The 23598-nt window shown below is 35.6% G+C and overlaps 2 protein-coding genes across 12 annotated transcripts in view; one reads left to right on the top strand and one right to left on the bottom strand.

The window, feature by feature from the left end:
* Positions 1-23598, top strand: part of LOC130858183 (sodium channel protein type 3 subunit alpha) — an 80750-nt gene that overhangs the window by 52859 nt on the left and 4293 nt on the right. For all 11 annotated transcript variants that reach the window (XM_057744214.1, XM_057744212.1, XM_057744208.1 and 8 more), the window contains exons 17-23: positions 2570-2690; positions 3822-3976; positions 4723-4896; positions 17981-18103; positions 20538-20810; positions 21678-21731; positions 22556-22693. In XM_057744214.1, the coding sequence (XP_057600197.1) occupies positions 2570-2690; positions 3822-3976; positions 4723-4896; positions 17981-18103; positions 20538-20810; positions 21678-21731; positions 22556-22693 (1038 nt within the window). The remainder of the gene's footprint in view (positions 1-2569; positions 2691-3821; positions 3977-4722; positions 4897-17980; positions 18104-20537; positions 20811-21677; positions 21732-22555; positions 22694-23598) is intronic.
* Positions 11713-12147, bottom strand: LOC130858371 (putative Polycomb group protein ASXL3). The gene has a single exon (XM_057744703.1). It carries the CDS (start codon positions 12145-12147, stop codon positions 11713-11715), a length of 435 nt encoding a protein of 144 aa, XP_057600686.1.

The raw sequence follows: 23598 nt of genomic DNA, 5'->3' as shown, positions 1-23598 counted from the left end.
CATGTTAACCATATTCGCAAAAGTTTATGGTCCAAAGACAGTACCAATAACAAAGACACATCCAGAGGTCAATACTTGGTAAACAGTGAATACAATTATCATTCAGATTAATGGCTACCATTACTTGTGCTGTGAAGGATTTGCTTTAAATAAGTATTTGTATTAAATATAAGACATTTGTATAATACATGGCAGAGAATTATAATGCAAAAAATGAACATCTCACAACTTTAGTAACAGTGGTAAAATAAGAAGTGAAGGGTGAGTATATTTTCTAACGTTTTCAAATGGAAAAGTATATGTGTATATGCGTGTATATACACATATACTTATTACTTTCTTCCTTCAGTTTTCTTTATTGTCTGCCAATATTTTAGACAAACATTTTGGAAATATGTGTTTTTATCACTAAAATACCATTAAATAATTCTTATTCATTAAGAAAGTGCATTTCCTAATACAATTAAATGGACTTCTGTAAAGGCCACAATTGAGTTATGTATCAAAATGAAGAGATCAAATTATGTAAACACTATAATTCTCTCTATAAGAGTAATAAAATGCATTCAATCATTCATTTATTTATTTTTCATAAATTCAACATAAGTATTTAGTGTCTATTCTATGCTTGGATCTTTTGGTATATATGTGTATGTGTGTGTACATTTTAATATATATGTATATATGTACATAAATGTATAATTTTATGTACATATATAATTTATATATATATATATATTTATGAGAATATTTGGTCAAAGCAAACAAGTATTATGGACAAATGTTCTATAAAATTTAGCATGGAGAAATCATAAGAAAGGCAGGCTTCATGGAAAAGGTGGATTGTGACCAGGCTCAGAAGAAATTACTCAGCTTCGACTGGCCAAGAGGAAGAAGAAACATGAAGCTTTTTATAACTAACTTCAAAATAATTTGGTTTCTTACTGGTCTTATTTATACAGTGGATATTATTGCTGCCATTCATCAAATGGCATTGTATCCAATCCATAAGCCACCAGTGAAATTGGAAGGGAAGAGTTATCTAGTATTTTCTTGGTTATACCAGAAGCTGCTGCAGTTCTATCCAGTAGTAGCTTTCCTGGGATTTTCTTAAAAGAATAAAGATATTCTGGCTGTAAGAAGCAGAAAAATCCTGAGAGAAGAAAATATGTCTTGAGCTTCCACTTCTCCAAAAAGTAGAGGATTTTAATGGCAAAAAATTCTTGTACTGTAACGATCCTAAGAACCATGAGCCATGACTGATGGCCTCGTCTTTCTTTAGCATACTCCAGGCTAGGAGATGTTTTATTACAGAATTCTGTTTTGACTTAGGGTAACTTTCATAATATATTTAATTGGACATGATTCACCTCACCCTCAAAGTAATAGCACAGAAAGTATCATCTGGAGACTAATCTTCACTGTTCATGTCATGAAGTATTAAACTACATTTGTATGGTGATTTCAAAAAATCAAGAATTTTGAGCCAAATTTCATCCAATATGACCTATGTCCAGGTATTTTTCAGTAACACATTAATTCTTCCAGAGGGCTAGGGCAGAGTGACCCTACCACTCAGCTACTAAAGTTAATAGGGCCTTCGAAACCATTAACATGTCCATGTTCTTTCATTCTAAAAGCTTTACATTGCCTGGATTGTGCTGTATGTCATGTCTTTGCATCACTTCTCATAAAGCATTGCACATCCGTAATGTCTTCCCAAGTGGTATCAGAGTACTTATTAGATATTTATTCTTGCAACACTGAAGTGGCTTTTCCTAGCCATGTGGCATGTCACAATGATTTATTTAAAGGAAAAATTCACAGCCTGATCACATGTTGAATTCGGAATATGTTCCTAATGAAAGTCTACACAGATTCTGAACAATGTCGTTTATGAAGAAATTTCCATTTCATTTAGAATTCTTTGGCAAGTATTGAATTCATTTAAGCAGTTCAAAAAGAGAGAGAAAGAGAAAGAGAGATCCATCATTTTTATGCTAGTAAAGTAAGAAGAAAATTATGTAAGCCAGAGAAAAATATAGCTCAAAGTTGAAATATAATGACTGTGACTAATGTTAATGTGCCGCTCTTCCTTTCTAAAATTACAGAAACATGGACAGTAGTTACAGACAACTGGTAATGTTCTTTGCCCTCTGAAAATTTCCATGGGAAGAGTGGAAATTACAATTTGTTTTGAAGCATTTTAATTAACACAATCAACAGTGAATGTCATCATACCAAACTTCTATCAAACTATTCTTGATTTGGCCTGAGTGTTAATGTATTAAATTCTTTTCAAATGGCATCCATAGAAAAATAGAGATCATAAACAAGTTAATCAGTATAATCCATCCTTTCCAAATCACCCACACTGAATGCTCTCTAACCATTTTTTGTCTGAATCAAGTTAGTGGTTACATTGTTTTGAATAATAGAACTTTATGTTAAATTATTAGTACTGATAATAGAGTCAAATACTATCACTACCACCTCTGACAAACATTTCCAAATTAGCTGAATAAAAGGGGAGAAAAATCACATCTTTGCATTGGGGTTTTGTTTCCAGAAATTAAATGCAACCAGCTCATCTGAAGGAAGTACAGTTGATGTTGCTCCGCCCCGAGAAGGTGAACAAGCTGAAATTGAACCTGAGGAAGACCTTAAGCCAGAAGCTTGTTTTACTGAAGGTAAACGAGCTCTATTATGGTTAAATGCAGCTCCCCTCTTTCCTTACGGAGACTAAATATACCTCACTTGAAGGAAATAATTCAAAGAAGTGGTGAAGGCATATTTATCTTTGTTTTCCTCTTTTCTTCCAAAAAGTTAATTTATCTGTATTTCCTAATTATACTGTAGCAGCTACTGTGCCTGGACAATTAAGATAATTTGACACGTCCTTTTTTTCATCCTCCAGAATGTGGAGAAGTGAACCTTAGAAGATAAATGGCATTCTGGAACATCACCTCATTATTGATAAAGCAATCCCTTCAGACCTCATTGGCAATGTTGTGATTTGATTTATAGATGCTGCAATAATTACACTGCATCTCTTACAGTTTCAAATGTGGTTAACTTGTGCTGTGACCAGAGCTGTTTGGGGATATAGATGTGCTGTAGAGCCTTGGCAGGGAGACCAGCAGTTATTCTCACAACAACCAGTACAGTGTCTAGCACACAAATCAATAAAGTTTTGCTGATTCAGTGTGATTGGATTGAATCCCATAAGTAGTAACTCAGATAGTTAGAGCAGAAGAGTGGATGGAAGTTAGAAATAACATGAAAGCTAAGAGGGGGAGGACAAAGGAAGAGAGATCCTGACTGACAAGATGAGTCATAAGTGTGACTAAGAAAAGCACTGAGGCTGAAAATAAATAGCTTGGGAAAACTGACAGTGGATGATACCTAGGGAGACGGGGATTTTCTGTACAAAAGAAGTGACTAAAAATCCAGGATCACATCAAAAAATGAATAAGCAATTTGAACATGTAGTTTTTCCCCGAACCTGAGAGGTGTTCTTGTCTACGATTGGCCTTGAGGCAAAGAGAGATCTCAAGCAGTGTTAAAGAATGGAACCATTTATACTCAAGCAACTCTTAGTAAAGTAATTCCTTGAATTCTAGGTAGCTGGCTGACGTGTAAGTCTGAGAATGATTCACTACACTGGAGGGATGCTGAACATAGCCAAGGAATGAAGTAGCCAATTGCTGTATAAAAAGACGATCTGAGACTAGGATGGAGAAGGAGCAACAAAGTTTATTTCTTCCTATTTAAGATTGAGTATATTTTTCTAACTTGCTATATTTAATATTATCTTTTAGGGTGTATTAAAAAGTTTCCATTCTGTCAAGTAAGTATAGAAGAAGGCAAAGGGAAAGTCTGGTGGAATCTCCGGAAGACCTGCTACAGCATTGTTGAACACAACTGGTTTGAGACTTTCATCGTCTTCATGATCCTTCTCAGTAGTGGTGCTCTGGTAAGTGTAACGCATACCGGCAAGAATCAGGTTCTAGTGAAATAGCTTATCTCCGAAAATACCAGAAGCATATGCTTCGTTTAAGGAGCAAAACAAGAGGTATATTTGTGCCTTGCGTGACAACCAGGGTTTAACGATGCAAAATTCAGTACAGAATAAATTAGAACCATGAGCAGCCAGATGGAATTTCTCATCTGGTGTTTTTCTAACAGATGTTTTCCTCATTGCGACAATCATTTACAGGGACATTCTGTAACTACATTACCTTCCATGTCAAATCCTATCCAGTTCTCCCAAATAATCATAGTAACATTGATGGACTGAAAGTGTATTTTTTTATGTCTAATCAATTTATTCTTTCCAAATGAGCCAGATCATTCAGAGAACTGATGAAAGTAAGGTTGGAATAGGCCAAGTCTATCCCTCATTAACAGAACTTCTAGTTATTTTCTGAGTTCATATTACTTCTCTAAAAGTATGTCTTTGTAGCAGTAGTTGAGATAAGAGATTTTGGGGTGAGAGGCAGGGAAGAAAGCACATACTGAATCAGTAAAGATATTGACGTTTTCTTGCCAACATTTTCCTTTAGTTTTAGTCTTTAGATTTCTTCTGGTGCCACGTTTGTCTGACATTAGCCAGTATTAATCAAATTAGTGCTTTGTGCCAAGCATTATACTAAGGAATTTTATCAAGTATTTGGTGGAGGCAAGCCATTCAAATAAAATAAAAGCATTCTTGATTCACAGGCTTTTGAAGATATATACATTGAGCAGCGAAAGACTATCAAAACCATGCTAGAATATGCTGACAAGGTCTTCACTTATATATTCATCCTGGAAATGCTTCTCAAATGGGTAGCTTATGGATTTCAAACATATTTCACTAATGCCTGGTGCTGGCTAGATTTCTTGATCGTCGATGTAAGTATCCTGAGTGATTTTTTTATGAAATTATTTTTAAGAGGCAAGTTTGACATTTCATATATTTCTATAATTAAAACCTTGACTTTAATTGGAACATATTTTCACTAATTCTGACACAATTATGCAATTCTCTTTTTAAAAAACTAAATAAATGCAAAAATGAGGGAAGTCTCATGGGAAAGCAGTAGAAGAGGTCCTAAAAATGTGGACAGTGGTAAGAGAAAACACAGAGAGGTGTTCTATGCCACAAGCAGACAGCTCTTCTTTTTCTGAAAGTTAAGGATCTCAAGGTAAGGAAGAGCTAAAAATCTGTTAATTGACAGATTCAGCTTATTAACAGTTCAGTTGAAAAAAAAACATCTCCAGGAGGTAAAATCAAGACATATTTGGGGCCAGGAATTGTCAGAATTGCACTTGAATCCCTTATTAGAATGTATGTTACTAAATAATGTTAAAATAACCTATTTACTGTATTCATTCAGCCACAAACCCACAGAGACAATAAAATGTATTTCCATTCTTAAATCAGTATTTAGATATCCCAGTAGCTAATGAGATATTTACCATGCAAAGAGTTAGGTGCAGAAGCCCTGTTCTGAATCTGATTACCCTGAGGTGAGTAGTCATAGGAATGTTGCAAATAATGAGACCTGTCTAACTTGAAGCCTACTTTTTATTCCAAGCAGTGGAGAGGCACTGGGGCAAAATGATAGTCAGCTGGTCCTTTGTAGTCTGGGGTATTCCACTGCACAAGGCTTCTCAGCCTCCCCCCACCCACCCCAAAAAAGCAATCACAAAGCACTTTATTTTTAGTTCTAACACTTGCCACTATGAATCAGTGATTGCCGGATGGGTGCATTCATTCTTTGTGTCATCTCTGACAAGTGTGGGTCTATCTAAATCGTACTCCCCTTTCTCTGACACATACATACTCATAGTTTTATAACCAAAATGTGTTTAACCCTTTGAGTTGAGAAGAAATCTGCTGCTAAGTCACTGTCAACAGACTGGAAATTACTTCCAATTCTCCATATCTGGTCTTTAATGAATAATAGAGATGAATCTCAATACTGTCCTGAAAAGCTTCCAAACAGAGAAGTTTAATAGTATCATATTCTGCACCTGGAATGGACCTTAAAGAATATCTAAACAGTTTATTGTAAACTAAAGCCCCAGTTTAAAGAATTTTCCTAAAATAGCACAACTACTTAGTAACAAAGTTGAGATTAGTGTCCTAATTTTCTAATTCTGAATTCAGTGCTCCTTTACCCTATAGATTTCATATCTAATGGGTACAAATGTTATATTTACATTTTAATACTGGCTCTGGAATTCAGCATATAGGATTTCCAGCTTTTCCCTAGAATGACAGACCATCAAATACATAAGAATCTTCTCTGGTTCAAAAAAATTTTGTCATATATGAAGATAACTTACAGGTGTGATAGAACTTCTCCAGAAAATTCTGAAATTTACTGAAATATTTTCATTTACTGAAAAATTTACAGTCACTGAAATACTTACTATATTATACTTTGTCTGTGTATTTCCCTCATATAGAAGAAATAAATATGATGCAAAAAATTCTAAGATTTTGTATCACATTTGAATCTTTAGAAACCTAATATAGACACTTAGTTACCTGCTGAATAATGTCAAAGAATGGTGCCCCCCAAACTACTTCCCTTTTAGTAAGTTTAAATTAGTAGAATGGAACTGGGTACCTTTGGGCAAGTTATGTAATCTTAAATGGGTCTATTTTCTTCTTTTTCTCAAAGCAGGGACTAAAATATGTGAATTAACGTAACCTCAACTAACAACTTGTTCTCAGACCACTGGGTCCAGTAAGCTAAAGTAAACATAGAGTTAAAACAGGTTTTGAAAGTACAAGTAAAACATACTTAAAAGGGTTTCACAGTCCATTAGGTATATTGCTATAACAACTAACAGTCACAGAAAGCTCAAAATAAAACAAAGCTAAACCCCCAAAACTGAAGTATAAGTGAAGTAACTTCAAATCAGAAGAAATACACTTTTAAACCTTGAGAAATTTACCTACATAAAATGTATCTATCTTCAATTTCCTACCTAAAAGTAAAGGTATTGGGCCATCTCTCCAACCTCCATTAACATTCATTTATTTATCCAATAAATATTTTGAGCACCTCATAAGGACCACGTGCTATTTTAGATAGAGAAGATATGAACAAGACAAATCAAGCCCTGTTAGATCCACAGGATCTAACACTCCAGGAGAGAGTGGAACAGACAGCAAAGATGTAAGCAAAGAAAATCCAAAAATAAGATAACAGCAGATGGTGATCACTGCTATGAAAGAAAACAGGGTAATGGGATAGAGAATGACTGCAGAAGCAGGAGGAGAGTTTTAGCCAGAGTATCTACAGAAGGTGTCTTTGGGAAGGTAAATGATGAGAAAGAGTGTTTTAGTCCATTTGGGCTGCTGTAACAGAATACCATAAACTTAGTGACTTATAAACAACAGAATTTATTTCTCACAGTTCTGGAGGCTGCAAAGTCCCAAAATAAAGCGCCAGGAGATTTGGTGTCTGATAAGAGCCACTTCCTGGTTCGTGGGGAGCAGTCTGCTCGCTGTGCCTTCACATGGAGGAAGGGGCAAGTGAACTCTCTGGGACATCTTTTATAAATAAGGGCATTAATCCCATTCATGAGAGCTCTGCCTTCATGACCTAATCCCCTCCCAAAGACCCAACCTCCAAATACCTCTATGCTGGGGATTAGGTTTCAACATATGAATTTTGAGGGGACACAAACATTCAGTCTGTAACAATGGGTCAGACATTTGAAGACCTGAGGCAATAGAAAAGAACCATCTCAAGGCCCTGAAGTATGAGCCAAGGACACTCAAGAGACAGAAAGAAAACTGTAGTGCTTGTGTGTGATGAAACACGGGCAAGAATAATAGACACTGAATTCAGACAGGTACTTAGAGGCCATGATAAGAAGTTCATGTTTTACTGTATTTTAATGTATATTGTACATATTATGTAATTCAATGTAAATTGATTACAGTTACAATGGGAAACCCAAGGGAGGGAGGGTGAGCAGGGATCTGTTCCACTGTTTTTAAATGATCACATCTGGCTATGGGGAAGGAATGGCAAAAAAGTCAAAGCAGGGAGACCAATTAGACAGCTGCGTTAATAATCTAGGAACGAGAAGGTTCTGTGCTAGACTAAGACAATGAGACTTACCAATGAACTGGATGTGTGGTATGAAGAAAAGGGAGGATTCGATAAATAGATTTTCTTTCAGTCTGAACAAATGAGTAGAAGACGAAACCATTAACTGGAGGGGGGAAGATCAGTCACCAGGCTTGACAGAGCAAGCAGATGGTAGGTGGAAGAGGAATGTACTAAGCCTGAGATGCCAATTAGACACTCAGGAGTACATGGTAAGTTTTACACAAGCCTCAAGTTCTGAAGAGAAGCTAACACCTGAGTATGGATTTAGGATTCATCAGGAAATAAATGGCATTTGAAACTATGAACCTGGATTAGCTCACCTAGGCAGAGAATGCAAGTTGACAAACAAAAGTGCCCGTGCCAAACTCTGGGGACACTTCGACATTTAGAAGTTGGGCAAAAGAGAAGGAACCAGTAAATTAAATTGAGAAGTAGCAATTAGAAGAAAAAGGAAAACAGAATATACATGGTATCACAAAAGCCCAGAGGAGAATAGTTGGGTTTTTCCAAAGAAGAAGCGATCAATTTTGTCAAAGGCTGTAAGGAGGTCAAGTGACATGAGTACTGAGAAATGACACATAGATTCGGCAGAATGGACATCATTGGTGTCGTGGTTAAGAGATGTCTCATGGAAGTGATGAGGATAAAGTACAAGAAATATTGGTAAGATTGAGGAAAGAATCGAGGTGAGGCAATAGAGAGAGCAAGTATGATAATTCAAGTTGGAATCAAGCAGGACAACTTAGTCCATGTGTTTGTTTGCCAGAATACCACACTAGATGGACCACTTTAATTCTGTATAATTTTTTTCTCCTATCCAAAGGCCAAAAAGATACTATCTTCATATGAAAACCAAATTATCCTGTATTATAACTATACAAGCTATACTTTAGATGCTATTAATATCCACAAAATCAATTAAACACGTGATCATGTTATTGAAAAAAATTCACATTTCTTGTGGTCCCTATGGGTTTTTGCATAGATGTCATCTCTAAGAAAATTCATTGAGCATCTATCATGACAACTTCAAATTTGGTTCTAAATTATCCTAAGGTGTTAACGTGTCCAAAACACACTCTTGGTAAAGATTCAACCATCATGAAATATTTATTGTCCACAAGTGATTTCTACTTCACAGACAGCACAGGTTGCTGATGTGGTGAAATGAGATGCTTGATATCTGCTACTCAGGCATCCTGCTTGCTCAAGGGCTCCTTAGAATCCTCATCAGCTGCTCTGCTGAAGTGAACAAAAGCAGAATAGGGACAATTTTCTGATTCTAATATGTATTTCCAATTGCTATCAACCTCTAGAATCTGATGATCCCTGCCGCAGTTTCTGACATTTATTCTTGACATATCAGCATCCTCAATAATGAGGCCAGAATTGTTATGAATATTAGTAGCCACAATAAGATGCCTAGCACTTCTTGAGCACTTACTGTGGGAATAGCACTAATTAAGAGCCTTATCTAATAATAAAGAAAATTAGTAACCCTGATTTAATGCTTACTGTGTACAATTGCTGCTAAAAATCACTTTATATATGTTAATTCATCTAATCTTCAAAACTCTATGAGTTAGGAACCGTAATTATTCTCATTTTGCAGATGGGGAAACTAAGACAAAGAAACGTTGTTACTTGTAAACAAAGTAAATTAGAGGCTAGGCTGGATTTTGTAACCAAGGAGTCTGGCTCTAATAACCGTACTTCCTAACCCCTACATTACAAACCTCGTTATCAATATCTTTTAAATTATATATTACTTATTAATCCTCTTAATAATCCTGTGATATAACTCATTGTCTCTATTTTGCTACTGATGAGGTTTAGAGATGTCACACAGCTACTAGGTAACAGAGCTACCTCTATTTAGCACTGTGCTCTTTCTTTGCCCCATATTTTGCAACAGAGCACAGATATATTTAAAATGTTATGTTGCACTAGTCAAAGAGTTCACACATTACACTCTGAAGGTGGCTGCCTTTGGTGGTGGTGAACAAAAACAATGAGATGCTTTGCTAATATGGACACACTCTGCCTTGAATTTCACCTGGAGCTCTTGTGGAAATATTTGATTAAATTAAAAGAACTCTGAGATAAAGGAACTAAGTAGCTATAAATTATTGCATTTCATATCAAATTCTGATTTCTCTCCAGACATACTTCCATGTAAACAGTCTAGTTATGTGTTTTGGCTTTTTCTGCAAATGTCTCCTAATAGGAATGACTCACTTTGTTCCTTTTTGGGAAGGATTTAATTCTTTTAGCATTATCAATTTATTAATTAAAAAATTTTTTTCATGTGTAGATGCAGCTGATTCACTTTGGTGTACCCCAAAGACTGGTACAAGAGTGTAAAGCAAATATATTCCAATAAAGAGTTTTAAAAAAATTTTTTTTCCACTGGCTACATTTAAGAGATAATCCTATTAATTTAACAGCATAAATTCTACATTCCATTTTTTTTTGGATTGTAATATGTTTTATGTACCATACTTGCATTTGAAATTGTGCATATCAGATATTCCAGATTTATACAGCAAAAGATATTCCAGATATATACAACAAAAGACATGCCAAAAACTGTTCAAGGTGACTTAATGACAACCAGAGAAACCCATGTGACTCCAAATAAATATTTCCAGGACTCAATTTCTTTCAGAGAAAAGACAACTCCTTAATCCTTTTTGGATCCAGACTAAGGAGAACCACTCCTCTCAAAGCAGTCCTTATTCCAAGATAGGTTTAGGTGTCTAGATTTAAATAATTTTCCTTACTGAATTAAAAGAAAACATTTAAAGGATATGAGAGGCAAGCAATTAAACAGAGAAATAACAGCAATAAAATAATGGAAGCAGCAATTTTCCCCTAACACTTTCAAGGGAGACAGTGTCTAAACACTTTAAGTACTGACGTTTGAACATTCTCTATGAATAAAATATACCTAATATAACTAAACATTTACTAAACTTTATAGCGTGCTTCACTAGGCCAATGAAGTCTTCTTCTTACTCAGAAGAGGTCTGCAGAAAAGAGAGCAAAATAAACCAGGAGGAATAGAGAATCAGGTGATACGTATATCAGCCATGTGTAAGAGTAAGAACATGCTCCACGAGGTGCAGTCATGCCAGATGCCTTAATGATTTGGGTGGTTGATCTCACATGCTACCAATGATGCTTACCTGATACCCCTGAACTGGATGTATTGCAATTTCATTGCAACGTCCACAAATGGTTCACAAACACTCTGGTTTGCACCAGACCGGACACTGAAGTTCCATAGGTAACTAGGAGGAACTGAAGGTATAGGAATCCCTCTTAACAAGCATGCAATTTATTACCAGGGCCATTTAGTTATACGAGTAACTCTGGATATCCATAAAAATATCCCTTTAAACTCAGATAGGAAAAGACAAACTCAAACCAGAAATAAGAGTATTTAATAAGGAAAGCATATTCTACAGGTACCAGCTTTAACCACCTAATCCCTCCTACCACAGAAACAATACAGATTTCTCTCAGAATTATGGCGAGTCATAACACAATAAGCTGCTGTGTGGGGGGAAACATAGAAGTTATTCTCTTATATCACACCACACCTGCGATCTTCTACACTGCAGCAAGTTCCTGAAACATCGACACAGAAATACAGCAACCCACCTCCACTTCCTTCCCCACTGGCAGCGGCCTCCGCCATCTCTGGGCCATCCAGTTCAGACTCACAGCCTAAATCCAGTGTTCCATCAGCGGAGCATGGCGACTCCTCTTTTTTGAGAGCATAGAGGCCTGACTTTCCAGGGATTTTGAAGAACGTTCCATCCCCTATTCGACTGTTAGTGTGAAGCATTGCATTCAGACAGACTAAAGGAGAAGTTCCACTTCTTGTTTCTTTTAACCCTTCTTTCTGAATGACTTCCAATATCTGCTTTGCTGTCATTGGTGAGTTGGGGTGTTTTTCTAGTGCCAGGTGGGCAGCCTCGGCCCAGGTGCGGTCCTTCTTCTTCCTCTTGTCTTTCATGTTTGCATCTCATTGATGGTTCTGATGATGACGTGAGGGATTCCACGGGGTGCTCGGGGTTTGGGCGCGGAGACAATGATCCAGTGACCCAGTGACCCGGTGACCCACACTCGCTCTGCTCCGCGGGGAGAGGCGCACAGGCGGCGGCGGCGGATGGGAGGCTACATTCCATTTTTTAAAAGATTATGACTTTTAGCACACTACTGGTGTTTCCTTAAACCCAAATTCATATTTCTAATTGTTTCCTAGATACTACCTACTGATACACCTCCTGACTGAGTACATTCATTATTTTTTCCCTCTGATCATGCATTTCTTCCTGAATGTCCTGTTTAGTCTGATAGTGGTGTATTTATGAAGCTAAGCTAAATGTCATCTTCAGCCTTTCCCTCTCTTTCACCCCTCACAATCAATCAGCAAATTCTAATCCGAATTACCAACTAAGAAATGAACTGGAGGTCTGGACCCTCCTCTTCAACACCACACCAACACCACAATGACTAACTGGACCAAGCAATGGCTTTCTAAATGTTCTCCCTGCCTCTAGTCATGACCTCATTAAATACCTCCCTTAGGAAGATCCACAGGACTTTCTTTTTCTAAAAGCCTTCCCATGGGATATTGTACCTGCTCATCACTGCTAAGATTCCAAGTAGTGACAGTGAAGGTAGATAAGGGTTCTCATGTATAATATTAATAACAACTAACCTTGGCCTTAATTCATTTAATCATCACAGCCACCACTGAGGCATCCACTGTTATGATCCCAATTTTGTAGATGAGGAAACTGAGACATGGAGTAATTACCTAGCTATTAAGTGACTATATAACATATGTCCATTATGTAAAATGTCAAAAACAATTCCTACTTTCCTGGAAAAAAACAATAATTAAACCTAAAGATAGATTCACAATTACATGCCCCATAAATAATCATGCTCACTGTCAATCAGACCAGTACTTCAAGTATTTTACCAGTAGAGTACCTGATTAAAGATGATGCCTCCATTAGTAAAGATACTGTGATTTATCTTTTTCAACATGAATAACATATAGTGTTATATTGCTTTAATCATCTTGAAATCACTGAATTATGGAATTCCAGGCAAGGAAGTAAACTTACGAATCACCTGATTCAAAGCCCTCATTTTAAAAAAAAATGGTGTTTGGAATATTTAAATGAAATTTTTATGGAACCCATGGCGTCTACACGCCACAGTGCAGTCCACAGTGGTGTATCACCAGCATTTACTCATCTGTTCCACAGGAATAAGCACTTACATTATCTCGTTTCCCTCTGCCACAAATAATACCATAATTACCCAGATACTCACTTTTACATGCCTGGTGAGCATTGTGAATTTTCTAATCATGTAAAAAGTTAGAGAAAAATAAACTGTAGATGCCTAAGATAAAAGCAGAAGAATGCCAAAAGCAAAGAGGCAGCCCCGAGTTTCAGACTCCCCTTACATAAAGGTGTAAGGATCCCCTGACTGATGTTGCATACAAACTACTGTTCACGTCTCAGACACTGGTCTTCACTCCATTTCTACCATAAACCTTACCCATCCCAGCTGATCAAATCCTGCCATCTCCAGTATCCCCAAGCTCCCATCTTCACTAAGAGCCCTCTGTCACCACTTCCATGGAAGCTTTTTACCTGTTCCCTCACCACCACTGAGCTCTGTTTTAGAAGTGCTTAGCCAACAGGAAACAGGACTGTTCTGGAGTGAAAGGAAGGAGGTTTGCACTTAGCATTCTGAAACTCTAGGTGCCCTGCTCTAGGAAATACTGAGTTAGTCCACATGCTATTTAAGCTCTATGGTACTATTAATGGAAAAGCTTCCAATGCATGATGTATTAAAGAAACTTTTGTGGTCTCTCAGGGAAACCCAACCACAATGTGGATTATTGTTGCTATGGTCTGACCTCGGTAACAAATACAGATTTTACTTTGTAAGCCATGAACGAGTATTACTCCATTCTGCTCTCTGGCAGGGCTGGTGAGGGGTAGGTGAAGGGACTCATGAATGTCCCACTTCCCTACATAGAGACTTGCAATCGATTCTGTTTTCTGTGCCATCTGTTACCCCCTATTTTAGAAGAACATGGTGCCTCCAGGTCCAGAGCCTTTTCAGAGTCCACTGGAACAATCTGACTTACTTCTGCAGGCACTTGGGATTCTGCTGCTGCTTTTGCTCTGCTGAGAAAGCAGTCATTTCAGTGCACTATTTTAAAACTCCAGAATTTTTAAAAAACTCTCTTCCTTCCTGTCTCTTCTTGCATTCTTTGTACTCTTTTGATTTCCTTCAACTTTAATTTCAATAAGGAGTGTAAATAAATATGTTGTTCAAACATATTAAAATGAAACTTGAGAGCGAATCTGTTATATGTTATATATGTTATACTATATGGTTAATGACCTTTTTGTTACTGATTTGCAGGACATCTTTTATATTAAGGAAATTTACTATTTTGTCACATATGGTATGACTATTTTGTATTTTTGGGCTTTTGTCTTGAACTTTTTTTTGTCATGTAAAAATGTTTTCATACTGATTTAGTCAAATGTATCAGCCTTTTTTTCCCTTTTTGGTTTTTCTCATGCTTATGAAGACCATTTGCTTTAAAGATTTATTGAAACATTTTCTCATGCTTTTTCCCTCAGTTTTACTGTTTGAGTTCTATTTGTTTCTTCATCCATTTTTGTTTTAATTTTTGATCAATCTGGAACTTATTTTGGTGTAAGGTGTGAGGTGAGACTCCAGTTCTATCTTCCTCAAAATGGTTTCTCATTTCTTTCACCTCTCATTTAAAATGTTACCCTTTTCTCTATGCTAAATCTTGGTATGCTGGTATGCCTTGGGTCTGATCTGGGTTTGTTTCATTCACTTCTTTGTCTACTAATATGACAGCTTTAATTATTGCAGATCTATAATTAGCTTTAATATCAGGTGGAATTTGTTCTTTCTGATTGCTCTTTTTAAAACAATAATATTTTAGATTATTCCTATACTTTTACTTTTTCCTTAATATTTTAAAGTTTGTGTAGTTTCCAAAGACACATATATAAACTTTAAAAAAATAATATGAAAAAATTTATTAGTCAGAACCTAAAATAATTATATTATTATTTATAATAGTTTTTCACTTTATTCTCCTGATTTTTTGAGGTCAATAACATATATGTAAACGATGACTTCTTCTGCTTTTCTAATTGTTATAGCTCTTATTTCTTTTTCCAGAAAGTGTTAATAATGCCAGTAGTGGGCATATTTTTTTATTTCTGTTTTTAATGGGAATGCTTCTAAATTTCTCCATCAAAAATTAAGCAAGTTTTTGCATTGAGATGTATCATCTCAATGTATGGAAGTAATCATATAGTTTAATCTTTTAACCACTTATACTGAACTTAAAAAATTATCTTTAGTCATTTTTAAGGAAAATAAATTCATATCACTTGGCTCATTACACAATCACAGGACTTCCAGGGTCTTCTTCAAAACCATCAACTCCCTCCTGCATTGTTCCTTTCCTTCTCAGTCTCAACTGCCACAGGACTGTGGAAGGATGCGGATGACAATTAAACCACCCCTTGAAGCCTCTAGCACAGACAGCTTCATATATTTTCTGGGTAGTAAGGTACCTAGAATCATGTAAATTTGTACTAAAAATTCAGTTTTTGGCAAAGAGTTTCTGTTACACTTTGCATACATTAGCAAGAATGCCTTTCATATTTAGCATAAGAGATAAAGATTAAAACACTGTGTATTGGAAGGACAAAGCTGCTGAGGTGGGAAACACACTGGACTTGAAAACAGAAACTCCAGTTATGTGCTTGCCCCTTGTTACCTTTTCTTGGACTAGTCATTTGACTACTCTGAGACACAGATAATGAGTGAAAAAGATCACTGTAAGTTTTTAAACATCCTTCCAACATAAGGCATCATCTTCCAATTTTAAGTATGTTGCAAATCTTTATACTTATTTCAAAATTGCCTTTAAAGCATATGAAGTTTTTCACAATAGTTAACTCAATAAAATGAGTTTTTGTCCTACACAAAATGACATGAGGTCCATTAAAAGAGGATAGTTCACTATAATGCCCAGCTTCTCTAGCAACACACAGAGCCACCCCAGTGGGACTGGGTGGTTATATGCAAGTGGTGCCTCTCCGCTCTGAACCCACAACTTGCTGTCCTTCCAGAACCTCCTGGGTTTTGCCATTACCTTCCTTTTCCTTTCAAAGCATGAGCTTCCTTACTTCAGGGTCTTGAGAAATTTGCAGCCACTTCCCTTTAAATGCCCAGGTCTCAGGACTTGGTTGGGAGAATAAGGAAAGTCTTCAGAAAGCAGCTCCAGAAACTTAAAGAAGCTGTGAATGCTTCCTTAGGCAAATGAGCCCAGAATATAGAAGCCTGTGTGTTCTCTAATAATAACCTTCCCCATCTTCCCAGTCTTCTGGAGCAGCAAACACTAGACAGAAATGAACAGCTCAATAAATTATACTGCCACTAATCAAGTTTAACATTCAGGTCATTTATTTTTCTGTTCAATTCTGTAAGACCTATGTTAAGTTAAACAATGAGGGGACAGTGGCTCCAATTTGCTTTTAAAGTCTCAGTTCTGTTTTTGATATCACCTTTACACCATAGCCCTTAAGCCATCCAGTGGATGTAGTAAATTAACCTCTCTCCTATGAACCAAGAAAAGGACTAGTTACATACAATCCTTGCAAGAATTGAAAAAATAATCATTCCAGTCATTTTCTGTGTTCCGTGGTTCAGATTTAGAGGAAAAAGGTTAAGATACGGTTTTGAAGTTAGATCACTCAGGTTCTAACGTCACCTCTTTCTATCTGTACATCTTTTAATATCTTTATTTACTTACTTTTGAAGGGGGGACCAGGGGGGAAACTCAACTTCCTCACCAGTGAAAAGGCAAAATAATAGTGCCTACTTCTTGAGCTTTATACATGTGAGACACTCAGAACAGAACCTAGCATATAGTAAATTTCAGTAAATGTTACTATATTGAAAGAAAATCAGAGCAAATAAAGTTTTTCCTCCCAAAAAAGACGTCTTCTTTAACCTTTCATATATTTAAGTAAAATTTAGCATTTGTATAACTATCAGAAAGATGCATTATCATTCTGAATCAGAAGTACTGTATTCTAAATCATAAGTCCAGTAGTTTAGGTAAAAAAAAATTTCATTATTATGAAACTATGTGGTCTGATAAAACGTTTTTCCAGGTAATATTTTCTTCTTTTTTTATTTATCCAACATATATTGACTAAAGCATATTCAACCAGATGTTATTAGGAACGTTAAAAGAAGACTGTTTCACCTCAGCCCATAAAAAGTTAACGTGGCCTGGAAGGGGAGAGAAGATATCTAACGTATTGACTCTATTACACGGTCAATGGCTCCAATACACATAACCAAGATACTACATAAATTTGTAAGCAAAGCATGATTTCTAATCAATGATATTAAGCACAGCTCCATGGAGGATATAGCTTTTAAATCATAACCCAAATCACCAATGATGTATGCATAGGTTGAAAAGGGCTCCATGGGTAAAATATCTAACTGGAGGGGTTTACAGATGTTTATATAAGTGGGCGAAGGCTCCAGTTTCACTGGTAAGAAAAGCAATAATATGACACAAGGCTGGAAATGTAAGATGATCGCACTGTGTGGAAGATGAAGGCTGCCAAGGTATGTCTGAAGTTATATTTGGTTGGCACTAAAGAACAGGTATTACATCCTGTGCCTTCAGTCAACAGTTTATTTCTTAGTGGATTGATTGATATTTGTTTCTTCTTTAGGTTTCTTTGGTTAGCTTGGTAGCCAATGCTCTTGGCTACTCAGAACTTGGTGCCATCAAATCCCTAAGGACATTAAGAGCTTTGAGACCACTGAGAGCTTTATCCCGGTTTGAAGGCATGAGGGTAAGAAGAATAAAGGCTCTCTGATGATTCATGTCAAAATTAAACGTAGGGACTTCCCTGGCGATCCAGTGGTTAAGACTCCATGCTCTCAATGCTGGAAGCACAGGTTCAATACCCGCTCAGGGAACTAAGACCCCGCATGCTGCACAGTGCGGCCAATTAATCAATCAATCAATCAATCAGTAAAACACGTTTAAAAAAATTTAATGTAGGTAATGATTTAGATACAGAGGGGTGCCATACTCTTCTGATATTTATTTCATAGAATTACAAAATTTCAAAGCAGAAATCCTAAAGATCACTAAGCCTAGCCTCCTGAAACTAAAACAGGCCCTCAAAAATTGTTTGTGGAAGGACTAGAACTAGAATTCATGTCTTCTGGTGACAGTTCAAGGATATTTCCACAACAACTAAAAACTATGTGTTGCCATTTATTTGTTTTCATTGCTCATACATTTTATAATGATTGTTTACTACTGACATTCATCCTAGGAGGAGATTTTCTTCCTCTCAACAGGCAGTTTGATTTCTCAAAAATTACTGGTAATGAATGAAAGGTAAAATGGTTTTTGTGTACTCTACTTCTTCAATTAATATCAGTAATAAAAGATGTTGTACAAGAAAGCAACACTAAATTGTAGCCTCTGACAAAATCTATATATCCTAAGCAACCAAAGTAGGGGTTAGGATAATTAACTAAGCATTGCAGGCAACCCCTGGGGTTTGTTTTATAGATCTCCCTTTTAAGTGAGCATTCTGAATGAGGTTCACTTTTTCCATTAGCACTTGTATTTTCCTCTCCAGCTCTCTTCCTTAGTGTATATTTTATGCATCTAAACATAAAGTACATACTTATATACACATTCGCTTGCCACGCCCCTCAAAATAATGTTTAGCACAAAGGCCAGCTTTGTTTAATCCAGCTTGCAAATGCACATGGATATTGAATTTCTTCTAGGCCATAAGGCTTTTATGTTAGGAGGTGGTTTGTTTAAGCAATAAAAACACTTCAGCCTTGACTTTGAGATTCACTCACCAGGAAGAATGAAGCCACTCTCCAGATGCACTGTAAGCAAAGAAATACTTGGTTTTACATTATAATTTTATTTCATTGCTACTTGATAAAATCACAAGACAAGATAAAATTAATAAAAATGATTATGTAATTTCAAGTTTGTTCCACACCAATCTTTTACCATTACTGACATTATTTAAGCCTTCATCTGGTTGCATGGGTTCATATTAATAATTCATTTTTGAGGGGAGATAGCAATTGAACAAAATAAAAAACTTCCAAGTTTGCTCTAATCTGAAAACTATTCTAAGTTTGGCATTTTAAATTTTGTCATATGACAGAATTAACATTCTAGGTTAAAAAATATGGTAAAAGGTATGCATTTATTTGATGATAAGAGAACTTGTGGGAGGTCATTTTACACAAATTTTAGAGCAAAAAAAAAAAAAAAAACAGGTTTCAATATTATATGCCAAATTCTAAAAGGAATAAAATTCAAGTAGCATATGAAATTTTTACAATTTTGGATTTCAGGCTGTGATATTAATTTAAAGTTCTTTGGTGTTGATTTCTAAAGTAATGTTTCAGTATTTTAAAATAAAACAGTAGTTTCATTTAATATAAGTGCTTAACAAAATAGTCCCAATAGAAACCAGATTAATTAGATAAGAAAACATACAAATCACTAGAGATTTGAAAATACACATTAATCTCTTCTGAATTTAATTAGAGGAAAGGTGACTGAATTTCTCCTTCATGAAACAGGTTGGCCTGGGGTTGGTAAAGTAACATGTGCCCCAAAGTGAACATTTAAGAGATTCGGAACAACAATTATGGGAATACATTCAGTACTTTTATTTCCAGAGATAAATTCCATCTCATTTCCTAATTTAATACACATTTTTTAAAATTAGGAATTATCAATGGGGGGAAAAGGACCTTGTAAATTCCTTATACCATTCTTCAATTGTCATCAAAAGTTAACTTGATCTGGGGAGACAGATTTAAGGCGTTATTAATACTTTATTTGTAATGGGTTTGTTTAACCATGTTTTCAAATCATCAATCGTTCATTAACACTCTTGAAAATTAAAATGTATTGCTGAATGATGATTATTTCTTGTTGGTATTTAATCCATCTTTTCAAACATTTTCTGACTCCATCTTACTATATCAGGTTTTTGTTTATTTCTTTTCACACTTTGGCATATTTTGCTTTCCTTAAATCCTTGAGCTCTTTAGTTATGTCGCTGTTTGTTTTCCCCCACCGAATATGTCCTAGAAAATATCAGGAGAAACAACTTGTCCACCTAGATTTTTATTTAACTCATTTCACACCCATTTTATATAAAATAAATAATGGAAGAAATGGTTTCCGTTTTAATGATTTGTAAGCTGCCTTCTCATCTCCTCTTGTAGGTGGTTGTGAATGCTCTTGTTGGAGCAATTCCCTCTATCATGAATGTGCTCTTGGTTTGTCTCATCTTCTGGCTGATCTTTAGCATCATGGGTGTGAATTTGTTTGCTGGCAAGTTCTACCACTGTGTAAACACGACAACTGGTAACATGTTTGAAGTCAGTGAAGTTAACAATTTGAGCGACTGTCAGGCTCTTGGCAAGAAAGCTCGGTGGAAAAATGTGAAAGTAAACTTTGATAATGTTGGCGCTGGCTATCTCGCATTGCTTCAAGTGGTAAGTGCCTACTGTTATGAGTTTTGAAAATGTTTTCAAAATGTTTCAAGTAAGATCATTTCTCTGATATTCTTTGTTTGAATGATTAATATCTGACAGCACAAAAGTAGTTGATAACACCTGTAACATTAGCTTGACTTGACTGTAAAGATGTTTTGCAGTGATTTTAAAATGTATTTTCCCCAATCTTCAGTTGTTCATATGTTTTAATGTGATTTTGTTTCTGCTTCCTGTCTTTTCTTATTCTGTTATTGAGTGTTATTGTGCTATTACCATTTTTTTGTTTTCTATAGCAATAATTGCCAAAGAAGCAATTTTATGTATTAAAATAATAATGTATATATTGTAGTGATTAATTAAATGTATAGATTATTAGCCAGATAATAATATCTAAGGAAAATAGTTCTATATGTGTGGAAATGCAGATCTTATGGCATGGATTTCAAAATGTGTAATATTTAATTCTTTTGACTTAACTGACAGTATATTAACTAATCAAGAATTTAATGAAAACAGTTGAGTGCTTAAACACACCACAGGTTTGAATCATAGAGCTTACCTTTTGAAAGGGATCTGAGACTGAACATTTCACCTAGTTACATGTTAGTGTAGTAAAAAACAGAATACCTTCCAAGACAAAAAAGAAAATGAGCTCTAGTTTTGAAATAAAATCTTGTTTTATTTCATTTCTTCACTCAATTCACTTCAGTCTCTTTGTAGAATATTTCATAATATTGTACAAAAAGTTATTTTTAATAACACTAAATGTTATTGATAAAATGCATATTCTTGGGTTAGGTTTTTATGGTAAAATGCATATTCTTGGATTAAGTTTTTATGCAGAATTCAAATATATGTTGCTTACAGGCCACATTTAAAGGCTGGATGGATATTATGTATGCAGCTGTTGATTCACGAGATGTAAGTATCACTCAAATACTGTTTATAGCTACTAGATTTTTCCACAGTGAACATTTGTGATAATTTAACTGAAAGGCCCAGAATTTCATATTGGAAGCAACCAGAGCATTTACAACTACATGTAGAAATTCTCTTTTTAAGCTAATTCACTTCAATATAAATGATACTTTGGTTAATATATGTCTCTTATAGATCTAATATGAAACGATATCTAACTGCATGGATTAGAAGAATCAGATCAGTCCAGTAAATGAGACTCTTAAGATTGGGAAAGCTGCTCAGTGGGGAAGTAACTTGTCTCTGCCTATCCCTGGAGAGAATGATAAACCAGTCTGTGAAGGAGCTTCCAAAAATATCACAATAAAAGCAAACAAGTTTCAGGGAAACTCAGTTTAGAAAATAGGAATAAAAATAGTTCCTCAGAACGTATCTGTTTATGCTGAATTTTCCAAGTCGATGTTCAGTTATTAAAGCCATATCTTCAAGAGCTAGCATTTCCAAACCCAAGTTGAAAATATTGCAAAAAAAAAAAAATTACAGTAAGACTAATAACAGGTTCAAAATGTTTACCACTGTTATTTACTCTAAAGAATATGTAGAGGTAAGCCACAATGGGAAAATAGATTTAAGAACAATTGTAAAAATTACAAACTTTCATTATACTAAGTCATACTAATTTGAAAAAAGAATTGTTTTTGCAGAACAATATCTCAGGTCAAGGCAAAAATAGCTCTATATTAAGTAACAACACTCACCAAATTTTAATTTAGCTCAAGTATTTATTGTGTTTTTAAATATTATTTAATATTTTCAATATTATTTAGGTTAAACTTCAGCCTGTATATGAAGAAAACCTGTATATGTACTTATACTTTGTCATCTTCATCATCTTTGGGTCATTCTTCACTCTGAATCTATTCATTGGTGTCATCATAGATAACTTCAACCAACAGAAAAAGAAGATAAGTATTCTTCAGCTCTCACCTTTCTCCATTCTGAGCTTCTGTCTGTTTTACATCCAAATAACCAGGACACTTGTAGTCATGACAAACTTAGATCTTTTTTGTTGTTGTTTTCCATTTACTATGTGGTCAGTTCAGCTGCAGAGGATTCCAGCCTCTAACCAGTGGCTCCTCTCCAGGTTCATCCTTGGCAGACCTGCTGTAGTGTCTTTCTGACTCAAAAATATGACCATTGCTTCAAAACATCCAGTGGACATCAATGCTTTACCCTTGCTTACAGAGCCTTTCAGGAATTGTCTCCACCCAGCCTTCCAGCTTCATCTTCTCCTACACCACACTTTCTATATCCACTTCCCTACTCCTCAGTCACCACCCACCCACCATTAATGCTATCACTTGCTACACGCACAGCTACATGGATTTTCTGCCCTTTCCTAAGCAAGGCATGCTCTTCTCCCTCCATGACTTTACATAGGATATTTCCTCTTCCTAAAATGCTTTGTCTAGCAAACCCTTAATCATTCTTTAAGGTCCAGCTTAAGGGTACTCCCCTATATAAAGCCTGTTTCTGAATTTTGGAACAGATTCAGAAACAGATTATTGTCATCTCTGCAGTGCTGGGTCATTTTTGTTTGTTCGTTTGCATATTATAGACAGTGTCATTTATCTATGTAATTCTGATACTGGGTACATTGTCTAACACACAGGAAGTGTTCAAAAGTGTTGAATAAAGAAGTAAAGCTGTCAACACTGAATGGACTAAGATTTTTTCTTTCATAAAAATATATTTGAGACTCCTGAGCCTCCTTCTAAACATAATATAATCAAATAAGAATCTTATACTAATCAGAGTTTATGTGATTATGGGTTTTACATAATGTTAAGGTACTCAGAATTTCACATAA

The sequence above is a fragment of the Hippopotamus amphibius genome, chromosome 8 (assembly GCF_030028045.1).
Source record: "Hippopotamus amphibius kiboko isolate mHipAmp2 chromosome 8, mHipAmp2.hap2, whole genome shotgun sequence".
NCBI lineage: Eukaryota > Metazoa > Chordata > Mammalia > Artiodactyla > Hippopotamidae > Hippopotamus > Hippopotamus amphibius.
Note: the sequence above shows the minus strand (reverse complement) of the source record. Positions and strands in the feature narration are given on the sequence as shown.